This window comes from Cladophialophora bantiana (genome assembly GCF_000835475.1).
Source record: "Cladophialophora bantiana CBS 173.52 unplaced genomic scaffold supercont1.6, whole genome shotgun sequence".
Taxonomy (NCBI): domain Eukaryota; kingdom Fungi; phylum Ascomycota; class Eurotiomycetes; order Chaetothyriales; family Herpotrichiellaceae; genus Cladophialophora; species Cladophialophora bantiana.
Window position 1 is genome coordinate 938,179 of NW_015971580.1, and position 13,002 is coordinate 951,180.

The 13,002-nt window shown below is 51.4% G+C and overlaps 5 protein-coding genes across 5 annotated transcripts; 3 read left to right on the plus strand and 2 right to left on the minus strand.

Moving 5' to 3' along the window:
- Positions 1-734: 734 nt before the first annotated feature.
- Positions 735-2,374, minus strand: Z519_04652 (uncharacterized protein; the record flags this gene model as incomplete). The annotated part of the gene is made up of 8 exons (XM_016762397.1): positions 735-810; positions 857-1,245; positions 1,317-1,358; positions 1,488-1,613; positions 1,665-1,963; positions 2,011-2,204; positions 2,261-2,275; positions 2,331-2,374. The coding sequence occupies 8 exons, from the start codon at positions 2,372-2,374 to the stop codon at positions 735-737; spliced, it is 1,185 nt and encodes a 394-aa protein (XP_016621344.1).
- A 1,111-nt stretch (positions 2,375-3,485) lies between these two features.
- Z519_04653 (uncharacterized protein) lies at positions 3,486-5,111 on the plus strand (the record flags this gene model as incomplete). Its single annotated transcript, XM_016762398.1, has 3 exons — positions 3,486-4,097; positions 4,164-4,590; positions 4,651-5,111. 3 exons carry the CDS (start codon positions 3,486-3,488, stop codon positions 5,109-5,111), a joined length of 1,500 nt encoding a protein of 499 aa, XP_016621345.1.
- Positions 5,112-6,388: 1,277 nt separating this feature from the next.
- On the minus strand, positions 6,389-6,885 carry Z519_04654 (uncharacterized protein; the record flags this gene model as incomplete). Its single annotated transcript, XM_016762399.1, has 2 exons — positions 6,389-6,718; positions 6,769-6,885. 2 exons carry the CDS (start codon positions 6,883-6,885, stop codon positions 6,389-6,391), a joined length of 447 nt encoding a protein of 148 aa, XP_016621346.1.
- A 4,132-nt stretch (positions 6,886-11,017) lies between these two features.
- On the plus strand, positions 11,018-11,443 carry Z519_04655 (uncharacterized protein; the record flags this gene model as incomplete). The annotated part of the gene is made up of 1 exon (XM_016762400.1): positions 11,018-11,443. One exon carries the CDS (start codon positions 11,018-11,020, stop codon positions 11,441-11,443), a length of 426 nt encoding a protein of 141 aa, XP_016621347.1.
- Positions 11,444-11,871: 428 nt separating this feature from the next.
- Positions 11,872-12,833, plus strand: Z519_04656 (uncharacterized protein; the record flags this gene model as incomplete). The annotated part of the gene is made up of 2 exons (XM_016762401.1): positions 11,872-12,015; positions 12,108-12,833. 2 exons carry the CDS (start codon positions 11,872-11,874, stop codon positions 12,831-12,833), a joined length of 870 nt encoding a protein of 289 aa, XP_016621348.1.
- Between the last annotated feature and the right edge of the window lie 169 nt (positions 12,834-13,002).

Genomic DNA, 13,002 nt, shown 5'->3' on the forward strand with positions numbered 1-13,002 from the left:
TCAAGGGTGGTGAGGTTGAGCTAGGGTTGGGAGCCTCGCCCGGCGTGGAACATCTCACGTCAAAGTCCGGTACCGCACAGTACCACGAAGTCATCGCTGAGAGGGAAGCAGTCGAAGAAGCATTCGGTTTCGACAAATATGCTTGGTCGGGGGATCGCGTTCCCCGCCCTCGACTCGATCGAGAGCAACAAGGCCATTTTCCTGGATTCTAAAATATGCGATGCTTGATTGCGGATGAGGTATCACGAAACGAGCAGCGTCGGCCAGGTCCAGAACGATATACCATTATTTCCTCTGCAGCGTTTCTTCTCTCAGCAGGCGCAATCACGTTGTGGAGCTCCCGCTCCCATGTCGAGAGCCTGAAAGGCCATGTCTGACATGTCGCCATGCAAAAAGGGAGCATAGGTCCCCCAGTCGTCCAAAACGAAGTCCCCCATATTCGGAAATGGAGCCTGTCTTGCCAATCAGCAGGGGGTCATAAGAAGAGGATGCTGCCACCTGTTTGGGAGCCAGGAGACCTGCCTTGGTCTGGCCAACCGGAAATGGGTGCAGGCCCCTCGTCTCCCCATCCAGTTGGACGACCGGAGAGGGCGCTCTTGGTCTTGCTCGAACGGTCTTTCTAGCCAGGGCAGCCACTTCGCAAACGAGCTTGTAAGTCATCTTACAGTTTGCGGCGAATTCCATGTTTCTAAAGTACCCAGCCGCCACGTCGAGTAGCACAATGTCGGATTCGGTCAAGAAGTCCCTAGTGTTTTTGAGAACGTGAATAAAAGATTGATCAACCCCAGCATGGGGACGTAGAAGGCGGCCCTGACTGAATCAGTAAGGGTGTCCGAATAAAAGGGGCAAACCCTACCACTTGGTAGTGTTTGGTTTGATCTCAAGGCCCTTTGCCATGATCAAGATATTCCTCGCACAAGAGTGAACGACGTCGGAGGTCTGTCTTATCTGCGCCCGAAAGCTCTCGACATCATTTTGACCAAATGATGTTGAACTGATCCATGGGTATACGATGATAATGTGGATATAGATCAGCGTGCAGTAGTATTCATAGTGCACCGCCATTTTGACGCCAGGTCGAGCTTCGGCGTCAATCTGAAAAGATTTGAGGTCGTCCGCAAGTTGAAGCTCTTTAGGAAGCGAGTCTCTCCAGGCGCAAAGTTGGCTGTCCAGGTCCATGACCATCTCGAGCAATAAGGCCGGGCTTTGTCGCTGTCCTTTGACCGAAAGCAGCTGTTTGAGCACCTGGGAAGATATTCGAGCTTGGTGGATGGGGCAACAAAGGCACTGAAGTCGATCGTACTTCCTGGACAAACATACTCTGGGATGTGACATGTGATGTAGTCATCATAGATGGCCTGCTAGTACGTGAACAACGCGAAGAAGTTGCTGGGAAGCTTGATTCTTACAGAGGGCCGTCCCGATCTTTGGTAGATGTGCTTCTCACAACAATAAACCGCCCAAAAAAGCCAGTTTCAATGCCGCACTTCGTTCTCTGACATATTCCAATCTCGAGCCGGCTGGCGATGGAGACCCTTTGCCTGTGCTACTCGTAATGCGTTCGCACAGAGCAGATACTCGGGCGACGGACAACCCAAGCCGCCAGCAAAGGTCTGCAAGGTAATGTCAGAACCCTTACCCCCCTTCTGTCTGCACAGGCTCACCATTGTCATAATAGCTCGGATGCTGAGAAGACTATTAGCCGTAAAGAGGACTTTCGTGAGCTCGGCTAAGTCGTTCGGGAAATACATCCACTCCAGTCTTTGGAGGTCTTGAAAGCCCAAGTCAGAATTTTTGGCGAGATATATTCGGCAGCCTGAAGCGTAAACGGTGTTTCTCAAAGCCTGCCCGGCACTATCATTCAGTAACGTTAACTCGCCCCGAAAATAGGCCCGTAGGTTGCTCTCAAGGTCAGGGCGATACACCACGCCGTATATGATTTCGTCTGACTCCTCAAAATACGCTGCTGTGATCAGCAACTTCAGTTCTAGTGAGAGCTGTCTGCATTACCGTTGACAAAATTCCATGCGATTGAGTCTGGTTCCGGGGTCGGACTCGATGAAAACATGCTGGAGTCCATGGTGAGACGCTGGGTCCAGGTCGATGTCATTTCCGTCGCAACATCGACAAACCTGGCGGCTCCTGTTCTCTGTGTCACCCAAGAGATGGCAGACTTGGGCAGATGGAGAGCCAGGAACCCGGTCCTGCACAGACATTAGGTCTTCAGTTCGCTAACACTCGCTTGATACCGCATACATACCGTGATGCTCCCAATCTACTTGTGGAGTTATTAGACACTGATTGATCTAGTTAGATACCAATGGACTTACATCTTGAGGCCTTGGCACACTTTCTTCCTCGTCTGATTGATCATTATATTTGGTCCGATTCGGCGGCACCTCATTCGTTGGAGAGACATTCGATATAGGTTGAAGCGCTGGAGCTGGTCCATTCATCCCTGACCCTGGTCCGACCGCTAAATCAAAGGAAATTGCGGGAGACATTGCAGTTGGACTTTGGTTCCGGCATGCGAACATCGAGCTGGATGACTTGGATCCGAGATGTTCGCTGAACGGCGCCAGACCATGGACGTTGGAGGCCGGTGAAAGGGAATCGTTCAAGCCAAGGCCGGCCTGGCGGAAAGGGCGCAACGTCGATGTTGCATCTTTTGACTAAGACGTTGCTGTGCTGCAGTGCAATAGGACACTGGAGTCACTCGTCCGCTGCTCCAGGGCCTGGAGAGGATGCGACACTCGGGGCTTCCTCCCCCTATAGGAGGTGATATACTCGCAAAAGGCGTTATGTTACTAATAGTATGATTCAGCTCTATCCATCCATGGAGAAGAAACAAGGGTACGCACAAGGCACTTTTAGCAAGGCTGGACTCTATTGGATGTAGAGTCAACGGTTAGCAAGAGCTCATGGCATCCTCGATACGGCTGCTCGAACTTGACTTTTCGTACGTGGCATCGAGAGCAGGCACCCGCTTTCTTCGAAGGCTCTGGTGGATATAACATTGAGCAGGCCACTGTTATTTGCGTCTGCGAGAATAAGGACGCGGTCTCGCAAAGGTCATTCAGAAACAGAAGAACTAAGCCCACCAGCCCTAGAATTCTACAGCGGGACGCCCTTTGACCCGCGGGTGCCCCAGAGCGCCCCCGAGTGCAAAGCTTCAATATTGTTAAGGCTCCTCTCCGAACTAAAGTAACAAGAAACTGACGATATGGTCCCTCCGAGGGCCAGGAGCCCGAATCGGCAAATCCAGTGGTGTTCCGAGAGGGGAGGCCCACATGTGGGTCAGACTCCTCGGTGACCTTTCGTAGTCGCAACGCTTCGGCCTCCGAGACCTTGCAGCCTCGTCGCCGCGGGGCATCAGGATAAATATGACCAGGAACAACGCAATGCGAAGAAAGATGTATCGGACAAAGATAGGCCATCGGCTCACGTGGTGGGCTGCATCTTGAGTTCCGGTGCTTGGAACAAAAATGCTCTCCGCGTGTGTCCTTGCCGCCCTGGCATTTGCAGCCAGCATATGGCGGCTGCGCCTTTTCATCACCGCACGAAAGACGCCTGACGGCCTCAAAGATCTCCCAGGGCCCAAGGGCTATCTAATAATCGGCAGCATACTAGAGTTTCCAAAGACTTTCTCATACCACAAGTTCAAGGAGTGGTCGGACAAATACGGACCTATTTTCCAAGTCAAGATCTTGGGCAAAACCCACGTCGTCATCTCAGATATCGAGATTGCGAATGAATTGCTTGCCCTAAGAGGATCCTATTACTCAGACCGCCCGCGGATCGTCATGCTCCACGAACTTGTCTCTAGATATGGCAATCTGGGATCCAGTCCACAAAATGAATACTGGAAAAACGGCCGCAAATTCTCATCGACGACGCTATCATCGAACGCCCTTGAGCAATGGAATGCGGTGCAGGTACACCAGGCGGCAAGGCTAGTGTATGACCTGGTCAGTGATGCCAGCAAGTATGAATACCTATTCGAGCGCTATTCGGCGACAGTGGCGCTCAGAGTCCTCTACAACAAAACCCTCACAAGATCGGAAGAAAAGGAACATCTCGACAAGATAACTGCAATAGTCCGTACACTCTAACGAACTGGTGCTCCTGGTGCCTATTTAGTTGATTTTATCCCTTTCCTCAAGTACCTGCCGTCGTGGCTGGCGCCATTCAAGGTGGAAGCAAACCGGCTACATGAATTTGAGTATTCCTACTTTCGCAATCTCCTCGCCGAGGGTCAACAGCATTTCCGCCCCGAGGAGGACCACGCCAAGAGACCCCAGGCCTTGATCCAAGCGTATGTGAGCGACAAGGGTTCCTGGAACTTGAGTGATTTTGAGATCGCTTATGTCATGGGGACGCTGCTCGAAGGAGGGTCTGGGACTACATCATCCGCCATGCAGTCTTACTGTCTAGCTATGTGGCACTATCCTGAATGGCAGAAGAAGGTCCAAGACGAAATCGATCGCGTTGTGGGAGACCACCTGCCTTCGTTCGACGACTGTCCTGATCTACCAATCGTACGTGCGGTGATGAAGGAAACCCTCAGATGGAGACCCGTTGTTCCCGGAGGTATGTGGCAATGCATATCCATGCCTACGTAGACAGAAGGTAACGATTCCTACTGATCAGGTATTCCTCATCGCGCCACGAAAGACGACACATATAATGGCTTCTTCGTCCCGAAAGGCGCTACTGTCCACGCAAACCAATACGCCATGTTCAAAGATGAAGCCACATACCCCGACGCCGAGGCCTTCAACCCGGATCGATGGCTAAACCCGAATTACCCAACCTACCAAGAACCTCTGACCCAATACCCGAATCTCAAGCGCTTTCCTGCCTTCGGATTTGGTCGAAGGATTTGTCCCGGGCTTGTGCTCGCAGAGCGGTCGCTATTCATTGAGATCTCAATGTTGATGTGGCTATGCAGCGTGACGAAGAAATTGGACGAGGAGGGCCAAGTGATTCCTGTGCCGTGGTATGACTACAAGCCTGGCAACAATACAGGACCTAACAGGTTCCATTTCGAGGTGGAGATGCGCGAACAACAGAGGCTGCAAATCCTTGCAAACGTGGTTGGGATCTCGTGAATGGGACTCTCACCAATACAGTCTATCTGGTGTCAGCTGCAACGGTATGTGCGTGAGAGGAAATCACAGGTCTCCTATCGGGTCTCGGGATCGATTCATTACCTGTTTGGTTTCCGAGGACGTAAACTGTAATGGATACGAGCGTAAATAGAATCGAAGCATGAGGCCTGACGGCATTTTTTTTAGTCTTTTTTTGTGCTTGTGGAGGTGTTCTAGGTCCACCTGAGTGACGGAAGAATGGCAATGCGACGAGTATCTAGTTGGCCTCACCAAAGACGCTGGAGGTGCTTCGAAAAAGGACTTTGAAATTCCAAGGTGGTGGAATATCATGTGCCCGCCACGATTCTTCTAATGCCATTTCTCTAGGTTTGCTGCCTACACGTTCCAGATACGACAATTGTGCGATGGATCCCTTATCCCACCAGCTTGAAACAAGTCCTTGGACCTTAGGCGTCAATTTCGGAGCGATATGTAAGCCTCTAGCCCCTCCTGCACAATGAAGAACGTGGTACGATGCTTCAATGGCCTTCCCGGGTGGACCACCTCAAAATGGTATCGCTTCAACAGCCGTGGGAGCAGTTTGTACTTCTCCAACAGCGCCAGGTTCCTGCTGAGGCAGAGATGGCTTCCGCTGCCGAACTGCAGGCGTTCTTCATCAGTCGACGCCTGGTAAGTGGTGGCATGAAGTGGAGGCCTTGCGTTTAGGAAAGAGGCTAAGCGGGCTTACCTGGTACCTGTGTCGGTGCATCTATTTCGCATTGGATCCAGCCAACGCTCCGGACGGTAATCCTCCGCATGGAGCCTGAATACCGTCTTGTCTCGGTGCAAGGCCCAAACACTTCGCTTCGACTTCGGTCCTGCTGGGGTAGAACGTGCCGTCGATCTATATACCCTCGGGTGGAACTTTACGGCAGATATTCAGGCCCACAGCAGGACGGAGACGCATAGCTTCATGAAGGCATGCTTGAAAGTATGGCAAGCTTTAGGCCTCGGGGTAGCTGACTAGGTCCGAGAGCGTCCCTGAGGTAGTGGCCGGGTCAAGCTCTGAAAGGAGCGCCTGATAGCTGGACGGCGAGTTGAGAAGCAGATAGAAGAAGGATGCATAGAAGACGCAGTCGACTCGAAGTCAGCACCACTAAAAGATCGTGGTTAGAGAGTATGTCTGGGATGTTCGAGAAGGAGGGATAGAACGGGAAGGAGGGCGGAGCCCAACTATTGCTGTTCCTCGAGGGTGAGGAGCTTACATTGCTCCGTGAGCCACCGAAATCACGTCTGCCTCAAGTAAACTTTTCAGGAGCGCGAAGGGGTCCCTGGATGAATTGCGCCAGCAAGTCTTCCCGCTCTGTGCTTGACTTGCGCTTATTGTACAGTTTTCTCCCATTCTGCAGTTCCTCAAGGGCCATGCGCGTTAGCAGGACAGGCTTGAGACTCAGGCCAGGAATGTATGGCGCCAGGGGGTTGAGCCGCAGCAGGTAATGCAACCATGGGATATGCCCGACGAGGTCATCGTAAAATTGGACGTCGTCGATATACTTTATGCGACCCTCAACATTGGTGCCTGTGCCAACGAAGCCGTAGCGGTGGTAGAAAGCAACTTCGCCCAGAACCTAGAGATTCTTGCTTGAACCCGGTTGAGCACATCGGGAGGTAGACTTACGTCGAAGGTGAAGTAATGGAGATAGTCCCGAAGGCTACAACGTCCCTGCCCAGCGCTGGCAAATCTATCGAGTCTGCTCATGGGCTCCTTTTCGATGGCGTCCACGGGGGACGACATCTTTTGCAAGCGTGCTAAGTTGTACGGTTGGACTGTAAACCGCTTCAACTGCCTGTGGTTCCATTCGCGGATCTCTGTGAAGACATCTATCTGGATTGTCGGCTGGTGGAAACACCCTCGACGCCCTTTCTCACCGCGAAAATATCTTTGGCCGCCTCAGGAGACGCAAAAGACAGCTAGCTTGGCCCCATGCGGATGATTGGACCTTTGAGGATCAAGAACAGGTCATTACCAATCCTTGATTGCCAGGAGGGGTCGCGTGGCGCACGTAGCGGACGGTACTATATTTGCGATGGAGGTCCATGTACTCATGTTCTCTGTGGCCTTTGTACGTGATCCAGAACTTCCAGACCCGCGAGCATGACGCCAGCAATGGCCCAGGCCATGTCCTTAGCAGTGAACTAAGACGTTTGTATAGTCCCCTCCCCACTGGTAACAAGAGGAGCACCAGGCAAAAAAAAAATGAGATCTCAGTATCCGAAGAACGTTGTCCAACAGAGGACCAACCACAGAGTCTGGAGACATGCTGAGAGATTGTCGTTGCGATAGCGAGAGAATCTTGCTCGCTGGTGGCTAGATACTACTCGAACTATATATATGGTCACTGCGGATAGGCGGTGCTAGTCCAGCACCATAACACAAACCTCAGCCATCTCATCTCGCCTGCAGCCGCGAGTATAGCCGCCGTCCGCAGCACCTATTCAAATATGTCGAGCATGTGTCAGGTTCGCCTTTGGTTGTTCTCTGGCTCAGAGCAGTGGAGATGAAATCATAGGAATGACTCTGGACAGCGACAGCGCCAGCGATTTCGTACCACAGCGAATTCGCTTAATACTTGGCAGAAACGAACACCACCAAATTTAGCTGGCGTTCGTTTCTTCTGGTCACATCTCGTACAAATCGTGTACATATTGTAACAAGGCAAAGTGGCTGTGCAATGCTGGTAAAGGGCTAGCAGGAAGGGGTGTTGTCTAATCACATGTCAAACCAAAATCAAGAGCTGGTAGGGGGGAGTGTGAGACAGTATACAGTGCTGGCAGTGTGCCATTCTTTACAGTTTGACAGAGTATTCCATCTTTTCGATTCCGTCTACCTATTCCTAAGTGTTTCATCGGCCCTTTCCCTTTTCTCGATGCCGTCGCCGTGCTAGGCGCTCGCTGCCCGAGCTGCTGCCTCTCTGGGGGTGGTGTTAGCGGTGATGTTGTCCTGTCAGCGTCAACCGGAATCGCGTTCTCGATTCCCAACCTGCTGGACAGGCCGCTGCGCGTTGTTGCACGTGCATGCGGAACTTTGGAGAGCTCTGTTACAATATATAATTCTAATGTATCAGATATATAGCCTGGTCGCCGCCAACTTCGGCGTTTACCTTTCATCGATGGCCACGAATACCATGGGCCTTCCTCTCGCCGCGATCCTTCGCTTAAGAACTCTTCTAAACTAGTCCGCAATATTTCTTTATCGTCAATAGCGTCACTAGGGCTTAGAGGAGATAAATAAATTCGTAAACGGAACACTGAGCTTAGACGTTAAAGGATACTATACAAAGAGGCAGCGGCGAGATCTAGAATAAAGAGAGTAGCGAGAATAGAAATGTCACTGTAGAGAATGTTGCACAAAAAGCAGGTCACCTAATTTTGGTGGCGCTAGACTCCAACTGTCGTACACAGAATGACAGTGGATCTCTGCTTGATTGTGTTCTGTCCCCCTGGCTATTCAGAGAGTGAAGGATGCCTGGGAAAGAATCGGCTGACTATGTTTGTTGTAGACACGGGTGACGTCCTTTCGAATGTTCACACTGTGGAAAGCGCTTTTCTCGAAAGTCAGACCCTGAGTCTGCAGCATTTTTGAGAACCTAGTTGACCATACGTGCAGGATGTTCTCAGCCGTCATATCCAGAACAACAGGCGCTTCATGCAGAACATCAAGTGTCCCTGAGCCGCCAGACCGCCGACACGAGCGGCTCTCCGAAACACGGGGAGACGGTCGAGAGAGCCGTGACTAGCATTTATCACTGAAGAACTCGCCTCAGGTTAAAGTTGAAGCTGCTAGTGCTGACCCGGTGCATTTTTCATCGGCTCACGTTGATCCGTCACGGTAAGGAGCTGGGGACATGGTGGCCGTGCTGCCCTCCAATTCATTGTCGTTACAACACGACTATTACACCGATGCGCCCGCTGTGAGTGTCGACTTCTATGCTGCTGTCGACGTTGGATGCCCCGGAATGGCTCCATGGGAGTCTGAAGACACTGGCAACTTCTGGTTCGACCTCGCGAATAACCATCAAACAAGCGACCTTTTCTGGAACACTGCAGAGCCTGCTGCTGTCGACATGATATTCCCAAGCCATTGGCTATCTCTTCCTGGTTCAGCTTTTTGGCTCCTAGGTCACACTCAGGAGAAGGGTCCTTCTAGAGAGTGCATACCCGACGAATTGTTCGACAAGGTCCATCAGTGCTGGCCTGCGACGAAGACCTACGTGCCCAGCGGCAACCGGCTTAGATTCGGATCATTGCCTACTCTGAAGATGATATATTCTCTCGCGTATATCAAACAACCGGGGTGTTTGTGCAGAACCGATTACTGCGTCGAGATAGAAATTTGACGAGAGTTGTAGATGCCGCATCATACGATGTCTCAAGGGGGTTCGACCAGAAGGCTGCCTCGAGATCCCTCAGTACAAAAGCACCAATCTAGAAACCGCAAGTGGACAGGAATTCCTATATGATATTATATTCCAGGATCGGCGGGACGGAAATTGCGGTGCATCCACGAAAATCCCCTCGATCAGCACGCTTGACTTCAGCTTAGACCTCTTCTTCGATTAACTTCACCCCTTTGTGCCCGCCATCCATGTTCCCACGTTTGATGCCAGGAAGACTCCTGATGTGTTACTCCTGGCATTATGCGTGGCGGGATTTGTCAAACTGAAGGGTCCCACGGCACAACAGCTCTGGAGGAGAATCTAATAGTACCCGACATCCTGCATGCCTAATTCTTGCAAAAGCGAGGACAAAGGTCGAATTGCACTAACCGACTGGTCCCCGTAGCACGCTGTCGACAAGAGCTCAGCGACCACGTCGAAAACTACTCCGGTGTCAATATCGGTCATCCTGGCAAGCTCTCACCTCGCCGAGCTCTCGGCCCTTCTTACGGTATGCTATTCCAGAAGATTTGCATGCTATATTTACGACTGACCAGATATCTAGGGTAAGAGCAATGCGGAATCATGTCGTAGACTCCAAGGGTAGAGACTGTGTCGGTTGGTTCATAGTCCCTTGTCCTGGTCCCTTGAGTTCTGACGAATACTAGTTGATGATTGCTCATGGCCTTTTCGGCATCGACATAGTCTCAACCACAGAGAGTGACATTTCGGATGAAGATCTGGCGCGCTGCTATGGATGGAAGGTCTAGGCTCGAGGTGAATCGATCAAGAGGTGTGTCATCGAGCCTCATGCCGCCAGTTTCTACCATCACTGATCATTGCAGGCTGATCATCGCCGTCGTGATGGTTGACGCATTCTACTCGAATAGACTGGATCTAAACCCGACCATTCCGACCCAGATGTTGAACTTGTACCTGCCTTGCGATAGGAAACTCTTCATCACCCCATCCGAATCGGAATGGAGGAGAATTCTGCTGTTAGGCAATAGGACTTGGTCCGCAACCTTGGCGTTTCACGCCGATCAAGTTTTGCTGTCTTATCCAGGCTCCGAGAGCCTGCACGGCGTTCTTGCCGCTGTCTGGATTCGTTTGTCTGAGGCTCATCGCAGACCTCTATCACGGAGCGGCTTGTTAGGTCACAGGTGGAGACTCGTCCCGTGCGAAGTCTACTCGACTAACCACAGCGCAAAATCCATTGCACCATTTCTAATGAATTCCATGCAATTACACGGCGGTACGCTGCAAAACGCGAAATCCTCATGCTCTGATCATGTGGAATATTTTGTGGGTGATGTTGCTGAGTAATTCGTGGATGTTCGAACTTAGGGCTGGCCAGAAAGGTGCGGAGCCTGCCAGAGCAGCTTTGGCTTGCATTGCCTCCTGGGCAGACACTCTTTCGGCTATGTGAGCTTGTATACACGCAGCTCAGATCTTTTGGATACGCTCGAAAGGGAAATATCTGATAGAATGATGCTGCACTCAGAGACGAGCCCTTTCCCCTCAGCCCTCGTTCTCGGTCTCTACGTCCTCGGCATGAAGGCTGACGCGGATGCTCCCACACGAGAAAATAGCTACGAGCCCCTGGCTGACCTGGATTGGTGGGATCTGGGTGATGTGGCCGTGGAAGGTAGTCCATATCATGGCATGGGAATTGACCTGTTGCCAGAGGCGGACGTCATTGCGCATAAGGGAGATCTAACTTTCGACGGCATCCCTCTCACCGGAGGGTATGCTTCGGCAAGGCAAATTCTTGCTCACTTTGCCAACCTCTTGGATGATGTGGGTATGTGGTGTAGCTCGGATGTCTGTGGAGTTCTCTATATCATTGCAGACGCCCTCACGGAAGATGGAGTTGACGATAGGACCAACGACCCCGTGGTCTTTCAAAACTACTAATCATAAAGCATATCCCAACAAAAACACCAGAATGTGAGTTCAGTCAATCCAACTAGAGTAAAAGTTGACATTTCTACACCATTTATAACCGAGGGCAAGGAAAGTAGTACCTTCACAAACATCTATAGCAAGATTAAGTTTGGGCCCCTCTGGACTCGGACGAACTTACGATGACAAGAAGTGACACATTGAAAAAACATTGTGGGGAAATATGGGGATAAAAATGATGGGAAGTGGGGAAGAAACTCTTTCGATCTCCTCGAATGACCAGCGACAAGGATTCTCACCAGAGACATCTCGGCTGGCATACCGATTCACGAAGCCAGAGTGGGAGGATAAAAGCGCGGCCGATCCTAGTGAACATTACGCAGATATCTAACGCCATCTGGGTGAAGAACCGGGTTTCTCGTCAGCCGTAGTTTATCACGATGTCCTCCAAGCGTCCCATTGCGGTGCTCAGAGCAACAGGGGTTCAGGGCGGTTCTGTAAGTGATATTTCGCCCCCGAAGAAGCAAAAGGCAATCTTTAATCCTGACAGGTACAATATAGGTTGTTTGACACCTCTCGACACGGTAGGACTATGACATTCGAGGAGTCACTCGCAATCCTTCTAGCGCCGCGGCGAAAGCGTTAGCCCCGTCTTCCTAATGTATCGGTCGTAAAGGCGCAGTTCAACGATCCTGCGTCGCTGGTCAAGGCGTTCGAAGGCGTCGAGGCGGTCTACACGTTGACCAACTTCTACAACCCAGAGAACCAATCCAACCCACTTGCCGAAGCGCAGCAGGAAATCGCCATCGCCGACGCCGCCAAAGCAGTCGGTGTGGGGTTTGTCATCTGGTCCACCGTTCCCAGCTCCATACTGCGAACGAATGCCCAATGCGCCTTTGCTCACGTAGTCGAGAACAAATTTTACGTCTCTGTTTACCTGAAGAAGATCAAAATCCCCCACGTCGAGATGTATCTGGGCTGCTACTACGACAACTGGCCCAATTTCAAGTTTCTCTCGATTGCTGCAGACGGCGTCATCGAAGTCACCCAGCCCGTCACGAGGCCGGGGACTAAAATAGGGATGATTTGGACGGAGCGCGACCTCAGGCCCGCCGTCGATGCGATCCTGAAGAACTACCGCACAAAGCCACTGGCCAGCGGAGAGGTTTACTGCGTGGGCGGGTATCATAGCACTGCAGATGTGGCTGAGGAGGTTCAGAGGCAGACGGGAAAGCAGACGCGGGTGGTCACTACGCCGACGTCGGGGTTCAAGGATCTAGATCTCATGTACGAGTATTACAACGACCACAGGCTGTACTCGGAATTTCCCATTCCGGAAAAGGAGACGTTGGGACTTGGTATTGAGTTTCATTCGATGGAGGATTTTGCAAAGAGGTTGTGATGGCTTCTATCAGAATGCTCGCGAAGGCGAACTAGACGTTTACAAATATATATCTTCCGTCCAAGCAGAACCATAAGATTGGAATATTTGTGGACATGGAGAAAGGAAAAACAAAATTCAGTGAGACCCTATCCAATGCGTTTGACGTTGCTCTTGGTCCACATTGGAA